The sequence below is a fragment of the Spodoptera frugiperda genome, chromosome 31 (assembly GCF_023101765.2).
Source record: "Spodoptera frugiperda isolate SF20-4 chromosome 31, AGI-APGP_CSIRO_Sfru_2.0, whole genome shotgun sequence".
NCBI lineage: Eukaryota > Metazoa > Arthropoda > Insecta > Lepidoptera > Noctuidae > Spodoptera > Spodoptera frugiperda.
The window spans coordinates 11146307-11168010 of record NC_064242.1 but is presented as its reverse complement, the minus strand read 5'-3'; the positions used below and the strand labels follow the sequence as shown (position 1 = coordinate 11168010).

General features: G+C 34.6%; 1 protein-coding gene across 2 annotated transcripts in view; it reads left to right on the top strand.

Annotated features, from left to right (window-relative positions):
* Positions 1-15534, top strand: part of LOC118276122 (spondin-2) — a 54839-nt gene extending 39305 nt beyond the window's left edge. For both annotated transcript variants that reach the window (XM_035594304.2, XM_035594305.2), the window contains exons 3-8: positions 5621-5820; positions 10697-10801; positions 11105-11284; positions 11642-11862; positions 12367-12551; positions 13373-15534. In XM_035594304.2, the coding sequence (XP_035450197.2) occupies positions 5621-5820; positions 10697-10801; positions 11105-11284; positions 11642-11862; positions 12367-12551; positions 13373-13584 (1103 nt within the window). In that variant the 3' untranslated portion in view covers positions 13585-15534. The remainder of the gene's footprint in view (positions 1-5620; positions 5821-10696; positions 10802-11104; positions 11285-11641; positions 11863-12366; positions 12552-13372) is intronic.
* The last annotated feature ends 6170 nt before the right edge of the window (positions 15535-21704 follow it).

Below are 21704 nucleotides of genomic sequence, written 5' to 3'. Positions count from 1 at the left end.
ATAGTTTCATAACTTAGCTATTAAATCTTCGTAGGAAAATCACCCTTAAACTATTGCACCTATTGGTCGTTAGTAGAGCGGTAATAAATGGAATTGGGATTTTAGAAATAATAGTAACTTTATAGTAAATAAATATAGCCACAATGTACGTTATAAATACACAAGATTTATATTCAGAAAAAAAATCACACAAAAACTACATTAAAGAGAACAAAGAAAATTCTAACCAAAACACTTATTATACTCAATCTCCCTTTTTCTTATAATCACAAAATAAATTAAAGTAGCCATTAAGCTGCCAGTATATTTTCTGAGAAAAAAATAGTTCCATTGGAAAAGGATCGTCGGGTTAGGCATAACAAAACCATTTGTAAGGTGGGCCGGCCCTTAATTGCTAACATTATGTACTATTCTTCATATGTTAGGTAGACAAAGGAAAGTCGCCTTTCAGACTATAAGAATACAATTGGTTTTAGACTTTCAACTTTAGGTACTTTTCTTTATATACCACATAGACTGGAAAATAAACTTTAACATCATGACAGTAAAGTTGGTTTTAGAGTGATACGTGGTTAGTACAATGGTAATTTAGACCTGTGTTTGTCTTGTAATTTATAATACATTTACTGTGGTGACGTAGAAAAATGAACAGTAATGTAATAACCATTAACTATTGTAGGTATGTACTAAAAATAATAACGGAAGTCTTAATTTAGTATTTTGGACTCTATGTACCTATTTTAAGGAGGGGGGGAGAAATCATCCAATGACTTCTCCCGCCTTGGGCGAGGCGACAGGGAGTTTCAGACATTTACTTACTAAAAACCACCCCGTTCCTAGTCCGCAGCTATGTACCTAATAACTAGACAAATAATTAGACAAAATTAATTTTCTCTGACAACTGATTGAAAATTATGTAACGATATAGTATGAAGTATGTATGAACGATGACCAAGTAATAGTATTTTCTACGAATAAAAACTCTACTGGAGTTTCAATGAACTTACTTATTAAAAAACTCAAGGTTCTGAATAAAGGAATCTCTAGTTTTATTAAAAAAAATATATCTTCATTTTATATTTATTTCATTACAAGCTAGTGTGACATTCACAAACAATTTATCATAAGACAGCGAAATAAATGAATTGGAGTTCAATGACCTGTGATATAGCTGTTACACTTGACGCTTTCTATCAAATTAAATTTGATAAAAACGGTGGAATTATCTAGCCTGCGTGTTGAGTGTGACAGAATAGAAAATCGCTTCGTAATATTGAATTACTTTAGTACATTCGCTTTAATAGACTAAGACTAAGATATGTCTCATGATTAATAACACATATTATGTATGTACAGTACTCCCAAATTAATAATTTTACTTTAAGTAAATAAATAAATAATGCATACCGCGTAATAGCCCTAAACAATGGCTACACTTGCATTTTGTATCTTGTTCGAAATAAATAGGAGTCAATAACATGGTATACACAATCAAAAACAATTCGGGCAATCGGCGGCGGTCACCTGTCAGTCAAAGGTCTGCCAGTCGTCTTTACATAGTGCTGGAGACTGCACGTGTTCTCTTTATGTGGAATTATATAGAGTTGCCATTACACACCCATCTTGGTTTTGTTTTTAAACACATAATTCCATTAAATGATGCGTGAAGAAAATGAACTTAACCACTCTATATACCTACATATCGACTTCCGACGCTCTGGGCCTGTCAATAACTGACTATGACTAACAACAAATTTTTTTACTCAACATTATAGCAAAAAATTTCTTCATAACATCTAATAATTAAGACACAAATCCAATTTCAAGCTGTCTAGTCCAGTCAGCAATCAAAACCCGTAAACCCCGAAATACTTCGCTGACTCAGTCTCAAATCTCTCAATATCCCAGAAATACACCTGTCTCCGTATTCCTCCACACTACAAGAGTACAAGATTATGTATTGCAGTGTTTATCAAATGTTGCGAGGTTGCCAGTTGGCAACTGCTACTGGTACACTCGATAACGTTTGTATGAATCACTCGTACGCTACTACGTTATGGTTCCGTGGGCTTTTAATGTGTAAAGTTTATTTTTTGTAATCGTTTTGGCATTTTGGTTTAGCGTTTATTTATTTAGTAGTTGATGTAAATAAGTAAATAAAATGTCAAGGTAATTTGTACTTTATGACCTGTTCATTTGCTAGACCCATAGCTTGCTTGCTCATTTATTTGTCATCAGTTGCTTTATGAGATCAGTAGGTAAATGGCATGGGCACCCAAAATACCAGAGGCGTTACAAATACGTTGTCGGCGTTTTGGTGGTTAGGAATTTAGGGGTTGTAATCGAGGATTGGGAAGGGGGATAATTGGGCCCTGGCTAACCTCAGTCACACAACACAAGCATTTTTTCACGTCGGTTTTCTGTGAGCCCGTGGTATCACTCTGGCCGAGCAGGTCCATTCGTATCGAAGCGTGGCTCTCCCGCACCTGAAATAATAACCACTATTCTTGTACAAATTACATATGGAACTCCAAATAATGAGTGATACAATAAAAACATTTTTATTATTAGTGACGTTTGGATATCCGAGTCGTCCTATTTCATGTACAGTTTGTAATAAAGAGGTATAAAATATTGGTCCAATTTACTCAACCGACCATCCACTCCCGACCGAGGTCCGAAATATTTTCTATAGTATAGTGAATCTTTTACCAACGAATCAGCTTTTCACGTCAATTCAAGCATAATCCTTTTCATACATGATTTAATTTGGTTTTCAAAGGTGTATTTATTTTTGGGTACATTGTGTTGGCAAAAATGGGTGTAATATTTTTTTTTTATATATTTGTTATGTTGCAAGTAAATTGCAAGGTACAGGTAAAACAATATTTAATCTAGACCGATTTTTTTTATTTAATACATTAAAATCGAAAGCAATTTTTAAATCATCGAAAATCGGATCAACGACGAGTGGTGCCGTTATCAGTCACCAAGATTATACTGCAATCTACTCATAGTAGCAGAATTGGACCATTAAGAGAGATTTTTATGCCGAACAGACGGATCACCTAATGATAAACAATCACCGCCGCCTATGGACACCTAAAACACCAGAGGCGATACAGGTGCATTGCCGGCCTTTTGGGGTTAGGAATTGAAGGGTTGTTGGGGAATCGGGAATTGGGAAGGGTGATGATTGGGCCTCCTCTAACCTCACTCACACAACTAAACACCCTTTAACTTGTACTTTAACCCGTACTAGCAAAAACTGTGTAAACTTCTATGTCTAAACTTTCTTACTCCTTCAACAAAATATTGATTTTTAACACTAGCGCATTTCTGTATTTTACAAAGAAAATGTTTATTAGCATTTCCACCTTCAAAATTAGAGCGAGGTTGACTTTTTTTTGTATTTTTTGCGAACAATGACTCAGTATTGTTTATTGCAGTTTTATTTTTAATTTCGTTTCTTGTCTCTTTTGTAGGTGATTCGGATTTAAAGTAATTAATGAAGTGATTGCCATCGCATATATCTTTCTTGACAGCGATTAAGGACTTTCTTTTTGCGTAAATTAAGTATAAAATTAGTTGAAATAAGTTTTATAAATTGCGTGTTTTTTACTTGTTAGTAAGTACATGTAGGTATGTGTTTAAAATAATTGTACCTAAACGTATCTTAATATTCGGTTTTCTGTATCTTTATTAGGCATATAATTATTACTCAGATAATTTAATATCTATAGGTAATTCGTATGGTATTTGAAAAGAAAATTGAACAGTATAAAAGTATTTTTTTTAAATATTATTGTACCTTTAACACAACACCTGTCTTTCAAGAGAGAGAGAAAGAGAGAGAGAGTTTATTCAAGTTTACAAACTTCATTTTAAATCATAATTATTTTCGATCTTAATTAAATAACTTCAAACTTTTCATCTCAATTCCCTTAATATCCATTTCTAATTACTAAGCAAACGACAGATACGGAACCCGTACACAATACTCAAGTAACACTCGCAATGACTTTTCCAATTTGGATAGCGATACCCTAAAAATGTTACAACTCTTTAACGAAGATTCATGAACGACTACAAAGGGCACCTGTAATGGGCACCGGTGCGGCACCTACCTAGGGATACGGAATAACTACAAAGAGCCTAGTGCAAGTTCTTTTACGTTAACACAATCGACAACTTTTAGACGTGCGGCGTTCTAATTGGTAGCTCCAATCAATCAACCAATCAGAAAGCTAAATGCGGTAACGTTTCAATCGCGGTATCGTAAAAAAACTCGCATTAGGCCCTCCGTATAATATTTTTTCCAAGAAATTGTTTGCAAAGTAATTTGTTACCCCTTGTAACCTTTTCACAGTTTATCTAAAATTTCATAAAACTTCATTAAGTAAACCGTTTCGTTAAAAAATAAGGCAATCGCGGATGTTTGGTAGCTGTGTAGGTACGTACTTAAATGTTATACATTATTTATTATTCTACTTTATGCTTTTGATAAAGGTTTTCTTGTTTGATTTCTCTTTGTTGTAGAGTTAGTATATTTTTACCTAATGACGATAAGTCAATTCTCGCAGTTGGTTCCTTGCAAGTTATTCTCGTTGTTCTATAAGCATTAAGCATGTGGTAATTGACACATTAACCGAAGTTATTTTTTGTTTACTTATCGGATGTAAATATCACACGTGTGATGTAAGATTTGAGACGTCATCTCTTGATTTGTTCGTCGATTGTATATCTATGATAATCGATTGTGAGTGAGCTGTCATCTATCATTTGTCATGTGCCATGTGTCGCCACAATAATATTTGTATTAAAAATATAATATATTTAAAAAAAATGTACATATGTCGTAATCCAGTCCTATAACTAACTTTGCCATTTCATTCATCTATTTTGGCATGAATGAACAAACACAACAAACAACAAAACTTTAGTATTATAATATTCAGGGTAAATAAAATACATCATTATTGGAACTGGAATAGAAATTCCACGTACAATAAACTATTAATATTTTCTTATTGTTTGACCCTGTCATTCAACCATGTTTATGAATAAAATGAACTTTGTGGAACTTTGTTTACATAAACATTTGTACTTGCGTGGGAGTCATACTTATTCATTTATGCTGCTTTTCCATGAAATAGCGCATAGCATAGTAGGTGAATTTCCACGATATCTGAACGTAGGTGTAATGTTACTTAGAATTAGTTACTATTAACATTGTTGTAAAGGTCACGTCATATTGAACGTCATATTTACTTCGATAACCGAATGTCATGGACACCTTTTAAACCTAAAGGGATTTTTAGAGAAGTGCGTATATTAGGTAGATATACATTGGTAATGTTGTTATTTTAAATACACAATGCAACGTCAACTTTATACCAGTTAATGTTGTTATGAGTCTCATGTAACAAGAGATACATTATCAAACTCCGAGCTATTGGGTATTAAGAATCAATGTTGTCAACTGAAAACCTTTAAAAAACATTTCTCTCTTAGCTCGCAATTTACACTGAGTACTAAACACGATTTCAAGAAAGATACGACATGCTGACAACTTGTCCAAAAACCTCATAACTGAATTTTCTATCTCCATTGTCCCCAGGTGTATCACATGACAGATCATACACGTTGTTCCGGCTGGGGACGCGAGTGTCGAGCTCCGTTCGACAATTCGCCGAGATGGGCCGGTCTGACGCGCTGGGCTCGGCCCCGGGAACGCTCGACGTTTTCGGGGCACCCGCTGTTGGACAGGGGGCTGGGAGAACTGAGGCCGAGTTCTTTGTTGATGGCAATCATTCTAGGGTAAGTTTTGTTACATTTTCTTAGTAAGCTGCTTTAGGTGATTTATTTTTATTTATTTTATTTATAGTTAGTAGAGAAGAATATTTTTTTTTTTAAACTTTGCCCCACACTATGATTCTTTCCTGTGTCGTGGGTGCGTTTACAAACATACAAGTTCACATACACATGACACCCAGACCCGAAACAACAATTTGTGGATCACACAAAGAGTTGCTCCGTGCGGGAATCGAACCCGCTACCCGTTGCGCGGCAGCCAGTTGCTCAGCCACCGCACTAACCGTGCAGTCAAATTAAATGTTCTATGATTTGTACTTGACTACATAGAGGCAAATTCGTGCCGAAGCATGGGTCTCCCACACTAGTTAACTTTAGTTATTTGTTTGGTTACTAACTGTAATCGTACTTTAACTTTTTCGACTGCAGAATGCTCCGCGTAAAACATAAATAGAAAAACTTACCTTATAAGTTTTGCGGAATCAATGTTCATATAAATAAATATGCACTTGTTTAACCAGATTCCAATTTCCTTATACCTCTAGCGAATAATATCTTAATTTCCATTAAAATCCAGTAACACAAAATAAACATTAAGTGGGTACCAATCTCAGTACGTAGTATAACATACCCGCGGAAATATTTTCACAGCACTTTACTTATAACAGGAAAACGCCTATATAAAATTTACTATTCCAATTCTATATTTCCCTAAGGGTAAATTCGTCCAAACTAAACCCATACATCATGTTCCTTTTAGTTTTCCCTCAAATCTGAATGTCATTCCGAACGCTCATGTATTTAAATATACTCATACATAAGCCAGCATATCAACATACACCATTTTGATAGATATTTATAATGGATTTTCAACTTTCATGTTTAGTTATAAAGTCTAATAGAGAATGACAACTGAAGTAGGTTGATATGCATTCATTTCTATTTCCAAAATCGAATACCAATATTCAAATAATGGAATGCTATCCAGGTAACTGTCGTTAAAATCTTATACCACACTCGGTGGAACCGATCCCAACAATATTGCTATTAAAATGAAAATATCCCGAACATATACAGCAATAACAGCATCATTAAGCCTTACAACGTTTTAAATTTCATATTTATACCGCAAACCAATTAAATACCGGGTTTATCGAAACAATTTGACGCACAGATATATAAACGAATCACAGCAAATTGTCTGATTTTATTAGTATCATTATTCCATGGAACGAGTGCAGTCGTAATCGAATGCAATAAAGATGAAGCTCCAATAATTTTGCAATTAAAATCGTCAATGGACAGCGCAATTTTGTGATAAGGCCGCAGTTACGAGTACATTCTCGTTTCGTGCGTCCAGGCATCGGAATTTTTGAATGCTATTTATTTTAATGTCGTGTTTTGTACCTATAAGAGTAAGTAATTATTGGTATAAACGTGCATTCCGGTCAATGAAATCTTAGTGTACGTTGAGATTAATTATTTACTTGACAGTCTTAAAGACGAGCAATAATTATAACAATACAACATTAAATAAATAATAGCACTTCATTACAAAAAAACTAACCAAATGTTGTACAAAAGGGATATCAAGAAAAACACGAAAAAAGGGCAAAACAGAGGACACATTCACAAAACAAACAAATGACCCCATGACGTAAAGTATGTCGCCCAACAAGGAACACCCTACAATAATTTTACGGCGCGAAGCTATTTGTACTAGTGAAATTGCACTCGTAGCCTCTCCAGCAAACAATGCCCCAAAATATCGTATTTCATCACTAATTAATGCTTCCAGAGCAAACACCAATAACGATACGGACAAATAAAAGAACCGAATCGATTCCAGCAATAAAGGGGAGTTTTATCGAATCGAGAATCATGTTTGTTGTTCAGCCAGTTAAGCCTAATTTCGATTCTTTACTCGTTAATCGGTATGAGTGGGAATCGATTTATCGAATGAATTTATTTGAGGTAATTGTTGTGTGTTAATTAATGAAGGGTTTTGTGTCCGGTCGTGTAAGTATTTAAGTTTATTATGATATTGTTTCGTGAATAATTAATTTAATTATTTCGTAGGTATTCGCTCACATCGGATGCGAATTTCGTTAATGAGGGAATTTGGATTAATTTAGTAATAACGTTTCAAAAGCCTATAATAACCTATAATAATAACATATATTAAATAACATATTTTGGATTTAAACTTTGTTTAAATTGAACTAGTGTTCCTTTATCAAACCACATTATTATTAGGAAAGTTAAGTTGACGAACAGTTATAACCAGATAAAGTTCATAATTGTCAGTATCTTATATAAGTAGTTAGTGAAGTAGTTCATGTCAGTAATTTTGGTCCATTGAAGTTGTTATGAAATTGATCTAAAACGTAGGTACCCTCTATTTCGAGGTTGGTTAACAAGTGTTGGAGAGCCATACTTCGGCACGAATGGGCCGACGTGAAACAACGCTTGCGTTGTGTGAGTGAATCGTCCCAATCCCCGATTCCCCCAACATACCTTAAATCCCTATCCCCAAAAGGCCGGTCACGCACTTGTAACGCCTCTGGTGTTTCGGGAGTCCATGGACGGCGGCGATTGCTTACCTTCAGGTGATCCGTCTGATTGTTTACCGGCTTATACCATAAAAAAGTTTTTTTTATACTATTCGTTAATTATTATAAGGGTTTCATTAATTAATTAATGTAGGAGAGGATGAGCCTGCTGTTATGTTATTCAGAGGTACAATTAGCATGTCATCTATAGTCAATAGAACCAAATATAAAACCTCCTTTATGAAAATCGAACTATTAAAAACTCTTTGTGGATTTTATATTGACGAAATATTCTCCTAATCACCTATAATACCTTTAATGCCTCATTATCGAATATCTATTTTAAAATATCATATTTAAAAATTTCATATCGAAGATCCAAATCAGTTTGACCTGATTTCGCTCCAACTTTCGCCCGTACAACCTCGTTAGTGTTTTCGATGAGGATTTTCTATTGAAAATTGACGAGGATTTTCTACTGATAATTGACGTCTGACAAAAATAGTATCATTTGATATTTTTCCTCAGGTACCTACATATAGGGACTATAGTATTATAAAGTATAAAGTTTAACAAAACTTTATACTTTCCGTCCGCCCGCTTGCCCGTCCAATAATTCCAATGCCTAAAACAACAGTTTTAGGCATTGGAATTATTGGACGGGCTTTAAAAACAGTTCTCCATAGGAAATTATGCTTTTTAGGGAGTAACACACAACACAACATTTCTATTTGTCTTGATATTTTATTAACGGTTAGTAAATACGAGTATCTACTTACTTACTTCAGACTAACGTATTTTAATTCTAACAAGTGAAACTGTCGGATAAATGCTACTTACATATAACACAAACGAAGAAAAAATACTTCTATTTAAAGAACCCATTAGTGAAATCTGCTTTAGCAAATTATGTACTTATAAGTTTTATGAAGAAATTTTCTTTGCAAAACATGTCCATGAATAGATGTGGGTGTTTATTTTTAGACTGTCAGTAGAATATTTCAATAATGGTCTGATGTTATTATTGCAAACGAAAATACTCTCTGCTGAAGTATTTACTCAGCTGTAGAAGTCTCATTTGTATAAGTTTTGTTTTATACTAAAACCTTTAAAAACACCGAATACTTGAAAATACTAAATATATTTGTTTAAACCACGTGATTGTATTTGGAACATAAAGTTTTAGCTCGGATCTAAAAAAACCTACACTAACTAGAAAAAAATATATATTTTTCTTTTTAATTTGAGAGATGCACAGCGTATGCCAGTCCCATCGTTGCCTAATAAGTTTATAAATCAACCAGAGATCAATGAATCGGAGCCAAGTCGAACAACATTCAGTACTCGCTTCATTTATTATTATTTCAATAAATCGCAAATATTTCCATCATAAGTATAAATATTAGCTATTTATATTTATGCTTCCAATAACCCAAAAAGCAAACTTAGAAAACAGTCCAAAAACAGGAACAACATAGAAACTCCAACTCACAAACAATAACAATAAAAATTAAACTAAATCACATTTCACAACTCAATGACTTGCAATTCCTCCAACGTACAATACAGTTTCCTTGCCATTAAGAGCTTTTCTCGTTTTGCTAAATTCTCTAGTTAAGTAAGAATTTCTTAACAAACGAGACGTAAGTAACAGTAGCCTGTTAGTCTGTGAGGTCTGTAGCCTGTTACCCTGTTGACAGACTACGTCTCACTGAGCTTACAACTAATTGCTCTGTTGCCCTTTTACCAACAACTTCGCTAAATGGTTAATTTCATTTTGTTGTACTCTCAATTTAGCGTGTTGTTTGAATTTTTGTGAATTATTGTGTTTTGTTTTGTTATGGGGTTATGTTTTTTGGTTAGTTAGGAATTGGTCGAGCATCAGAAAAAGAGATCGATTGATTGATATCTAAATTATGATATCGATACCAGACAGACTTACCTAACTTTTCAGTGAACGATTAAACTACAATATATTTTGTAATTTATGTTCTTATTTTTTTATAATAATTGTCCTAAGATCTACTAAATTAACTACATATTTATAAATTACTGCGCGACGTAGCCGCGTCTACTCACGCTACACATGAGGAAGAGACCCTCTGCGACTCGAAACTAGTCGAGCTTTTTTTAGTTAATTTATATTCCTATCCAAACATGAGTCAAACCATTGACATCAATAGTGTTATGATTATAATATGAATATATGCAGTAGACCAAAAAAAAAATAATTTCCTTTAAACACGGGATATGTCCTTATGTTGTACAATTCACTCTTTATTATTTTATTTTGTGATCATTGTAATTTAAACATCAATATTTTGTCGCAGGTGTCAGTTATGGCTCGCATGATACCGTCTCCTGATTGGTTCATTGGAATCGACAGCTTCGACCTCTGTGTCGATGGGAACTGGCTGGACAGCATCACTATTGAGGTAAGTATAATAATATATAACAATGTGGAGTGTCAAATTAACTTAGCCTGATAAAAAAATACTTTGTAAAATTATTGCACTACATCTACACTCTCACAAAAGAAGTATGTATGATTCCTAGCAATTAGCGGTTACCCATATGGCAGACAAGCGTGATGTATTGCACTACATCAAGATCTGCTAAAGTAACAATTGTAATCAAATGTGATTTACCTACTACTAAATCAGATGGGTAATTAATAGACTACAAAACAGTTATAATAACATTTTTTTCCGTAGAAATAATTGAACATTCTTTATTAGGTGGATCCCTTAGACGCAGGAACTGACAACGGGTTTACGTTCACCGCCCCCAATTGGCCCACCGCACCACAAGGAGTCGCATACCGCATCACGTCCAAATATCCATCACACCCAGCTGGTTCCTTCTTCTACCCACATCTACGAAGATTACCGCCTATTGCCACGTTCCAGTTTATAAAGGTAATTATAGTATTTTTATACCTAATGAGAGTTTAATTATATTAATAAACTACAATTTATATACAACCTAAAACTACCAAAATAGGAATAAAAACTAACTTATTAAACTAATGAGTATGTAATAGTTAACTAAAACTATCCAATAAACAATTATCATGTCTTTGGGGTAACCATTCCAATTCTTGTCGTGGGTATCGTAAGAATCTGCTGAGGGATGCTATATTTTACAAATACCGGGCAGCAACTTTTTGAGAAACCAGATTTAAAATAATAAATAACGTTACACAACTGCTTCTTGTCCGAAAATGAGACTTCATTATGGGTAATAACTTCACTTATAATCTTTTTCTCAAACAGCTACGCGAATATGAACTCTCAGAGGTATTCCACCGCAACACAGACGATAGAAGATACGATGTACTACAACTTGACAAGATGAACCATAATAACATAGATGTATTGGATGGGAACAGAGCATTATCCATCGCAGAGGAAGTGGAGAGAGCTGAGCAGGCACCCAGGATATATTCTGAAGGATCCATGACTACACCTGATGGAGCTTATTCGTATTATTCTATGTAAGTTGGCAAAGATTAATTAAGAGACAGGTCACAATAAAACATAATACCTTAAAAATTGTATAAAAAACCCTTCGTATAATAATCAGGTCTTCGAGTTTCACAAAGATTCCTTTTCGTGGATGTAAAATACAAAATGACTCCTCAATAATACAAAACACTATTTCCGAATAAAATTTCAAACATAAAGTTATGTAGCTACACTTTAAAACGAATGCAATAAAGCATATTTTTCTACAATATCAAATTCAGAAATCGTTTTTTTACTTCAGAGCAATTTGGAGTCAACAACGGTCGCGTCGTGCAGTTCAATTTATTATATTTACATCCACAATGGATTCCGTTGTACACTATTTGAATATTTATTTCAACACATTGTTACCTTAATGCAATCAATCGATTTACTTTTCACTTCGGTTCATCTTGTTGAATTCACAATGATTTTTAAAGGGAACTGTAAGCTGGAAAGACTCAAGATGGACTCTAATTGCACTTTTCTTGTAGAACGAACACGACATCGAGTACGACCGAAGAGCCTCGTTCGGCTAACGAGCTCCCGACTTCGGCTCCTGCCGCCAGCGAGAGGTCAGCCCTTCGGAGCCTGGCCCGTAGATACAGGGCCAGACGGCGACGCAAGCTCCGCGCCGATAGCACCGACCCGGCTGAGCGGAGGAAGCGGAAAAGAGCTAGTGAGACTTTTTTAATAATTACGCAGTCTTATAGGAATTGTTTTAAGTAGTTGCTATATGTGTCAATCAAATTTGGATTAAGTGACATGAAAGAGGATTGTAGACATGTCGAGTATGTTGTAAAAACTGCAGATCGTAGTATTGTTTTTTCTTAGAATGTCCACAGGAGGTTCCTGTGGAATTCCATTTTTTTTTTAAGGCATTTGTCAAAGTAATTTGTCTTATCCAATGTAAGATTAACCTAAACAACATCCACGACAACGTAAAAGCTTCTGAGACAAATATAAAAGAGAAGAAAATTAGGAAGGTCGGGATTAAACATACGCATCTTGAGTCGACCTTACTTAATCTCAGGTCATTGACTTTCCTAATCCTGGGTCTCGTTGACTTAATATCGTATATTTTTTTCCAAATACCCAGAATATTTTGGTGCACAGATCATTTAACTTGTGAGCGACGGCAGAGGTCGGCTTCTCCTACTTACGCCCATTTATAATCCGTAAAGAGGCACGAATTACTTGTCTCTTCATAAAATATTCTCACTGTGTTAATGGATATGAACATTATTACGTCTCCGTTCTTATTTATTTTCACTCAGCTTACTTAGAACTGTCCCGTTAATTTACGTTTTCATATTTTACGCTCAACATTTTTTTCGTTAATAAAGACAATTTGGAATTATCTTTGAGTTTTGTACTTTTGCTTTTAGTATTAGGATTGATGGGTATTATTGTAAAGCCATTTCTTAGTGAGTTAAAAATAGCAACAAGTGATAATTTTCCTGTGTACATTTTCCAGAATGTTTAATTTATTTTCCACAGGACTGTTAGACTGTCGGGTATCAGAATGGAGCGAATGGAGCCCATGTCGCAGTGACGGTGGTTGTGTAGGCTCAGCTATGCGTACACGCCGAATAATCAGACGACAAAGGCCAGGAGGTGCGCCATGCCCGCCCACCGCCCTAACAAGATGGTGCGCCACCAACTGCTCCACACCACAACCACACGAAGACTGGCGGACTAATCTCACGTAATTCTAAATTCGAATTCGTTTTTCGAATTTTCTTTTCTTTTTTATTTATTGTACCTATTTAGAGTTGGTTTTGTTGATGATGTAAATTGTTTTGTGCCAGTGTTTGATCTATGTTCTATCCAAAGATGGGATAGGTCCATCAATCAAATGTTAGATCAAACTTGGCTCCAAACCATGTATTTATGATATCATTAACAAGACCCAATTCTTCTTTAGCCACATTCTAATACATTAATTAAAACCTTCCTTTAATCTATTTATAATGACTGTTTATTATTTTAGCATCTGTGTCTGTCCGTCCAAATATAATTTTGTTTCGATTCCATTCATTCGTTTCGCATTTCAATTTATTTTGGATGTAAATTGGTGTGGCGTGTAAAAATATAATAAAAAATGTTGTATAAAATAAAAATAGTAAGAGATGACTGTCAATGTTGGAAAATAATAGATAGTATTCGATTCTTTGTCGCTGTACCTAATTGAGCTTCTTTTCGTTTCGTTTGTTGGTCAATTATTGTTAAGAGTGACTAAGATTTAGGATAAAACAAAACACATGCCGTTATTCACTTCGTCATTGTGGGGCCACACTAACGTTTTACGTCAATGCCCATTATAAGTAATAGCATGTTCCGTTAATGTGGCCCTAACATAACTAGTAACATCATTTAAAAAAAGAATGCTTTTGCAAATTAAAAAAAGAATGCAAACTAAAACCTCTTCCAAAATTATTTAAATCGATGCTATCTATCCAGAAACATAATTATTATAACAGATTTATTTTCTAAAATACTATTCTGTAAAATTAATTATTACAGATTTTCGCTCTAGTACAAAACGATGTCGTGTCTTACACTAATGAGAATAAACATATAAATAAATAATAAATGTAATATGTACAATTTTAATTTATTAACAATATATCCATAATCCATTTTCAATATTTCTACTCTTAACATTATATCCCTGACAATACTTTGGGAAGTTAATAATAGAAAAAAAAAACATACATATCGTTTACTTAAGTATTTAACTTTGTGACAGTAATTCAATAAAATGTGTAGCAATTATTTTAGTGTTAAAAATATCCAAAGATGCAGCTTTTTATTTTTCATACAAATAAGTGTAAAAATCTTTTAATGAGAAATAAAAATGAAGAGACTTCTCAGACCGCGTTCGAGGGAGAGGAGTTTATTTATTTTTATCTACTGATAAGTATTATAGTAAGTCTGTACTTAGATAAGTATATAATAGACATTTACAAAGCCTTCTGTGAAACTATGAATTTCATTTGAGATTTTAATTATTATGAACATTTGGGATTACAGTGCTTAGTAGATGTTGTATAGTGCCATTCATAGAAGCAGAGGATTGTTAAAAGACGAGTTAGCATTTCTCATCATTCTTTTATATTGTACGAAAGACTCCACTCTGCTTCGTTTTCATTAAAATGCGATTGTAATAGCATTTCTGTTACACCAATTTAGTGTTTAAAAAATCTCATTATAGAAAACTCTTTAGCGATTTGCTTTGAATGCCAAAGAACTAAGTTAGACTTAATTTTCAATCGATATTTCTCGAAGATCGATTCACACATTGTGATTAAATAAATTGTTTATCTTAAGAACTCTACTCAACTAAAACTGTTTTTATTTTGCTCAAAATTATTTTGTAGTTTAAAGTAATGAAACGAGAGTGCATTCGGCGCTCTGATTGGCCGGCTCGAATAAACCAACCAACCACCAATCATAAATTAATTGATGTGTGAATCGATCTCTTACAATAAGCAAAGAGAACGTCAAAACATCTAGTTATTTAAATTTAAAGCTATAGTTAAACTGTAAAATAGAGCCAAAAAGCTAAAAGTGTTAACCTTAGCGTAAAACTTGGAGTATGTGTATTTTTTACAATGTAAATTATTCTGATTTCAGTAATAAAACATCTTGAATAAAAACGGGGATTGTTTTATTTTTATTGTTGCCTTTGACGAGAGGAAAGATGGCGGGTTTATATAGGTCAATCTCTTGACTTATGGACTCGGATTTAGAGACTGCATTTTTCTGTTGCGAGCTCTCGGATAAAATGATGTTGTTTTGTTGTTTGTGAAAAGTTTCATTCGTAACACAAAATTTTTATTTTCTAGTTTGAACTCTTTTTGAAAACAGGGACTGGAGAGGCTTTTCAATTCGTTCCTTTTTATTAGGAGGAAGGGCACGAGTATATTTATGGGTACAGTTATCACGTAAACACCAACAGCCTAGAAGTAGACCACTGCTGACCAAATGCCTTTTCTTGCACGGAGAAGCCCTGAGCATTAATCACCACGCTTATTCAAAGCGAGTTGACGATTTCAAACATATATTTAGAATACGAGCCTCTAGCCCGGCTTGCAACTAGTCGAGTTCCGAGTAGAGAGAGATTTCAAATAATTACGTGAGTAAGCTGGAAAACATAATAATTAATTTAGTATGTCTCACGAAAGTTATAATACAAACAACAAATATAAACTCACAATGGCACCGTAAACACAGAAAAGGAAAATCTTAACTTTATTTCTCTTCTTTAAATAACCATCCACCTAAAAGAAATTCTTACATCAATGCTCATAAAATAACAAATGGAATAATATTCTCTATACAAAAGAATCAGGGCATGAATGCACTTTAAAAGGAAAAGATAGAAATGAGAAATAAAAGAAAAGTATTCGAGAAAATAGGTCATCCCTGGTCGAGTAAGTGGGCACGCTTGTTACCTGTTACCTGTTACTACTTTATAATAGATATCTGTTATCTTGAGTAAGTTGTGTTATCTTGTTCTATTAAACGACTTCAAAAGTCTTGCAGCTGAGAGTCGTTCTGTTATGCTGATAAATTCTCTGAATGGATCTTCTGGTATATTTCTATCATGATCATTAAAGAGTAGTGAGTTATGCAACTGATTGCCGATTCTCACTTGAAGAATGGTAAGTATAAATCGACAAAAAATAAACAATTTCAATAAGCACTCAATAATAACTCCGTCAGAAATTTTCGAAAAACCGAAATAAAACCAGAGTAACACTTTGCCCGACCTAAAAATACGAGGCAGTAAGTTTATACAAGAACTAAAAAAATTCCATTTGTCATGTGTTAAAGTTAAGCATCTGTGGCCTACAATGATACCATTAAGGCAGCTTTTAACATACTTCATGTTAAAACAGTCATATACTCAAGAACACACCCAACCGTTAGTATGTCTCTCTACTAGAGATGTGCTATGTAGCTATGCTACGAAGACGTAATAGCTAAGCTGACCGTTTCCACTAATACTAAGCTATGTAGCTGTTCGAGGAAGATGCGCAGCTCGAGTATGCGATGTATCGATAGTATGAAAGCCAACCAACCATTTATAGCACACATCTATAGCACGCATCAATAGCACGCATATTTCCATATAAAAAACATATCTTAACTGAGTCCTATTCCACCAGTACTAAGCTATGTGTACCAATGAATATGATTGGTGGAAGCTAAACGCAGCCACAACAACGTAGCATAGCACATCTCTGGTGGAAAAGCATCCTTACTCGCAGCTGAGTTATGACGAACTTAAAACTTCTAAGATAGCGTAAAACGACAACAAGTTACAAGGAAGCTGTTTTAAAACAGCTTGGGACCCAAAAGCGGTCAAAAGGCTAAGTAAAGGCGCAAAACACGTTTTTATTTTTTTTGACCCAAGAAATATTGCGAGTCTCCAAGAAACTTTCAACCTTTCTCGTAATGAATCTCACCTGAATGACACAACCTCGCGACTCGAATTACACTCGCTCTTTTAAAAAACGAAACTGGCACTTTAAAAAAAAGTATCTTCATTTGTGAAGGATAATTGCCCTATTCCAACACAACATTAAACTCCCAACTTTTAATAGGTTTTTTTTTTACTCTGTAGAATAAAATGTAACGTATTTTTGTTACCTTTTTACCAGCCCTAAGGAAGAATGCTAGAGAATTTTTATATGAAAAGTTTTTGCATGTGTGTGGGTGTCTATAATTTGTAAGCAAAAGGTTTAATGAGGGTAGCTCGTGAAGTTTCGTAGTGAAGAAATATAACTTTATAATCTTTATGCTTTTTGATGTTAGCGTAGTGAGGGAAAATGTTTACTACTATAACGATGTGGGGCTTATGTAAGTTTCTCATGTCTTTTATGAACGCATATTTGTCTTAATAGGGTTTTATGTGTGTAGTCTATATTCGTATATTGTTAATGTTCATATGTTATTAATGTTTTTAACACAATGTTCCTTTAGGTACTTCTGTACACTTAGTATGAATTTGTTTTACGTTTAAAGTAATCGAAACAAAAGCACATTTGGGTGCTCTGATAGTCTGGTATTTATATTATTATTCGAGCTGGCCAATCAGAGCGCCGACAATTTTTAAGTTTTACTAAACTTGGCGAGAAAATTTGACAGTTCCAAATGAAATTATATATTACCTTATTGTGCAAATGTGCATGACCAATCTGCGAACTAAAACAAATCTTTCCATATATCATCCAAATTTCTAAAAAAATATAAGTACCTAGGTATATACTTAGCAAATTACCTAGCTTTTCATTATATTCCGTGTCCTAATTTTCTTCTAAAAACGTCTCAGTATCAAAGGAAACATAATTAGCCGACCCAATTTTATCGGACGTTCGTAGGTTGTGAAAAAATATGCGAACACCGTCCACGTGATTAGGCGCTAGAGGAGATATTTCAGAAAATGTAAGTTTATAGCTATTCCGTTAATTAGTTGAGTAGAGAGATATGAAGTATGGGAGAGCCATGCTTCGGTACGAATGGGCCGGCTTGACCGGAGTGATACGGCGGCCTCACAGAAACCGACGTAAAACAACGCTTGCGTTGTGTGAGTGAGGTTACTGGAGGCCCAATTTTCCCTATTCCCAATCTTTCCAATCTCCTATTCTCCAACAACCCTTAAATTAACATAACCCCCAAAACGGCCGGCAACGTACTTAAAACGCCTCCAGTGTTTCGGGTGTCCATGGGCAGCGGCCATTGGTTACCATCAGGTGATCGGTAAGCTTGTTAACCAGCTTATATAATAAAAAAGTAGTCCTCTAGCTGAAATCTTAAACAAACCATCAACAATACATATTAGGTAATATTATTTAATCTTCTTAAGTCTAAGCAAATACATGATGATGTCCTTTGCGATACTTATTGGTTGTAAACGACCGTACAGAGTAACAATGATTTCGGTTGGTGCGGTGGCTGGCCAACTGGCTGCCGCGCAACGGGTAGCGGGTTCGATTCCCGCACGGAGCAACTCTTTGTGTGATCCATAAATTGTTGTTTCGGGTCTGGGTGTCATGTGTATGTGAACTTGTATGTTTGTAAACGCACCCACGACACAGGAGAAAATCCTAATGTGGGGCAACGTTTTTTTAAATAAAAAGAATAACAAGAATGAAATCTTAAAAAAATCAATACAACGCTAAAATTACTCCAAAGACTCCAGTTTAGTATCTATCAAGGATTGATTCTAAAGCTGAGTTCAGCTCATCTCATAAAGGTAATAGACCGTGAAGTCTAGATAAGCGATAGATAGAGTCAATTCAGTTTGTCTGTTCTAAAGTGAATCACCCTATATCTGTTCGATTTTCACGTCGGATTCGAAGATTTGATTGAAACTGTGAAGGTGAAGTTTCATATAAGAGAATTTATTGGATTGAAATATTATCACTTCCATTTCAAGGAGATTTGCTTCAAGAAGGATGATTCTATTTTCAAATACGGTTTCGGCTTAGAATAAGAAGTGTGAAGTATCCCAATAGCATACGTATTTTTCAACAGGTACAAAAATCAACTCTACGTAACAGGACAACCGACTGCCGTGCAACGGGTAGCGGGTTCGATTCCCGCACGGTGCAGCAACTCTTTGTGTGACTCCACAAATTGTTGTTTCGGGTCTGGGTGTCATATTGTGTATGTGAACTTGTATGTATTTACAAAAATTATGAGAACACTGCGTATAATCTGTACATACAGACGTCTATCAACTTCTAAGATAAACGAGCAATAGGTGAGAAAAAAGAGTTGAGCAATAAAATGATTCTTAAAGACCGCTTTATTATCAAAATCATAAATCAATGAAGAAGCATTATCGCCAGGAAACAGTCTTAATCTAGGCGAGTGGGCAGCACTAATGCCTCTGTCCAAGTTTTTACTAGCAAACGCATTCAAACAATTTTACAGAGAAACACAATTAAATTTCAACCCTGCATCACGGAGATAAGGTTGAATTATCGTTAGAGGTTTTCCATTCCGAGTTTTGTTCTGTTTAATAGTATTTTCAAGAAGAGTTCGTTACGTAGATAGAATCTTTAATTTCCTTCTGTGACGCCAGTGTCAGTACGGTCCCTTGTATCGAGTGCCGTGTCGTTTTGAATTGTGAATAAATTAGCCGCTCAAAGGGTTTCGGCTTTTGTTTTTAAGATGAGCGTTTAAAAGAAATGGGTAGAAGTGACGATGTGATTAATGGACAGATGATTTTATCGCGTTTCCGATTTTTGCTTGCTGACTTTCCTTTTTTTTAAATTTACGATTTGGAATATTGCTCTTGTATCTACTTATGCGTCATTGTAAATGATCTGTCGTTTTAGAAATACAAATGAGATTATAAACGTATGCAAGAGTAACTTATTGTAAACAGTTTTAATAATAAAAATACTTACATATCGAATAATATATCGTGCTTTCAACATTTCAGAAGTATTAATCGAATGTGTAATTACCACGGCAGAAACAGGTGGTTTCCACCTTATCTCTGAACACATAAAAATAAAAAGATAAAGCCAGACAACACAATCTTACTTTTCAAATTTCGAAGACGACGATCAAAAAGTTCGTCCATGTTGAATGCAAAAAGATAAAGACCGATAGAGGACCGGAAGCCACTTCCGGTGGCCGTTTGAACATCGAACGTTATTCATGGCCCGAGGCCAGAATGAAAACTTCCGTTGAGGAGATACATGACGAAACTTCGCAGAAATTGTCAGGACTCTCTGGGGTGACCATGTGAAGTGTGGGTTTTAGGATTGTACTCGTAATAAAATACTGATATTGTTGAATAGACCCTGGTGAAGGTTTGACTTTCCATCTTTAACTTGGCAAAAAAGGCAAAAGTAACATAAATAATGAGCACTTAGGAGCAAAAAAAAATTGTCAGTGGATTTCTTTTTTCGACTTTCCAGAAACTCTTAGAACATCTAGTCAAAAATTGGGCGCGGTGTCTTTACATGGGTCTTCTTATTACCTACATCTGATTAATAGAATAGAGTGAATTATATTGTAGACATATGTAGTTTATTTAATAGAAGAATAAAAAAATTAAACATTATATTATATTTAATCCGAAAATCCCAAACCATACTAAAACCATAGTCACAGTACTAAGGACAAATCAATGTTAAGTTAAATGAGTACCATTATTGGAATTAATGAAGAAAGGAAAGATTTTAATTCAATGTGTGGATCGTTATCTATACTGAGTTATCTCATAGGATGTTACAAACAGGATGGCGCATCGATTCAATACAAATTAATCGTGATTCGTATTTCGAGAATTTTATGAATAAGACGAGTAATTTTTTATGGTATAAGCCAGTAAACGAGCAGATCACCCGATGGGAAGCAATCACCGCCGACCAACGACACCCAAAACACCAGAAGCGTTAAAGGTTGTTGGGAAATCGCGGATTGCGAAAATTTGGAAGGGGGATAAATTGGCCTCCGGTAACCTCACTTACACAACGCAAGCGTTATTTCATGTTATGGTTTATTTTGGACTACAACACAGACCTGTTAAACTATAAGTCTGAATTCAAACTTTTGAAGTGCATCGCATTCCCGCTTGTCAATGGTCGAATTTATTTTCATAATGGCGGCCAGATATCGAGTTCACTTCGATCTTTCGTATTCAAAGTTTAAGTGCTGCTACTTAGCATAATGTTGTCGAAGACCAATGAAAAATAGTTTAAAACATATTGTTTTAGACAGAAGGTATTCATCCTCTATCTTGCTCTATCGAGAAAGAACCCATGTTTTATTTGGTTCCAAAAAAAAAACATTATAGTCA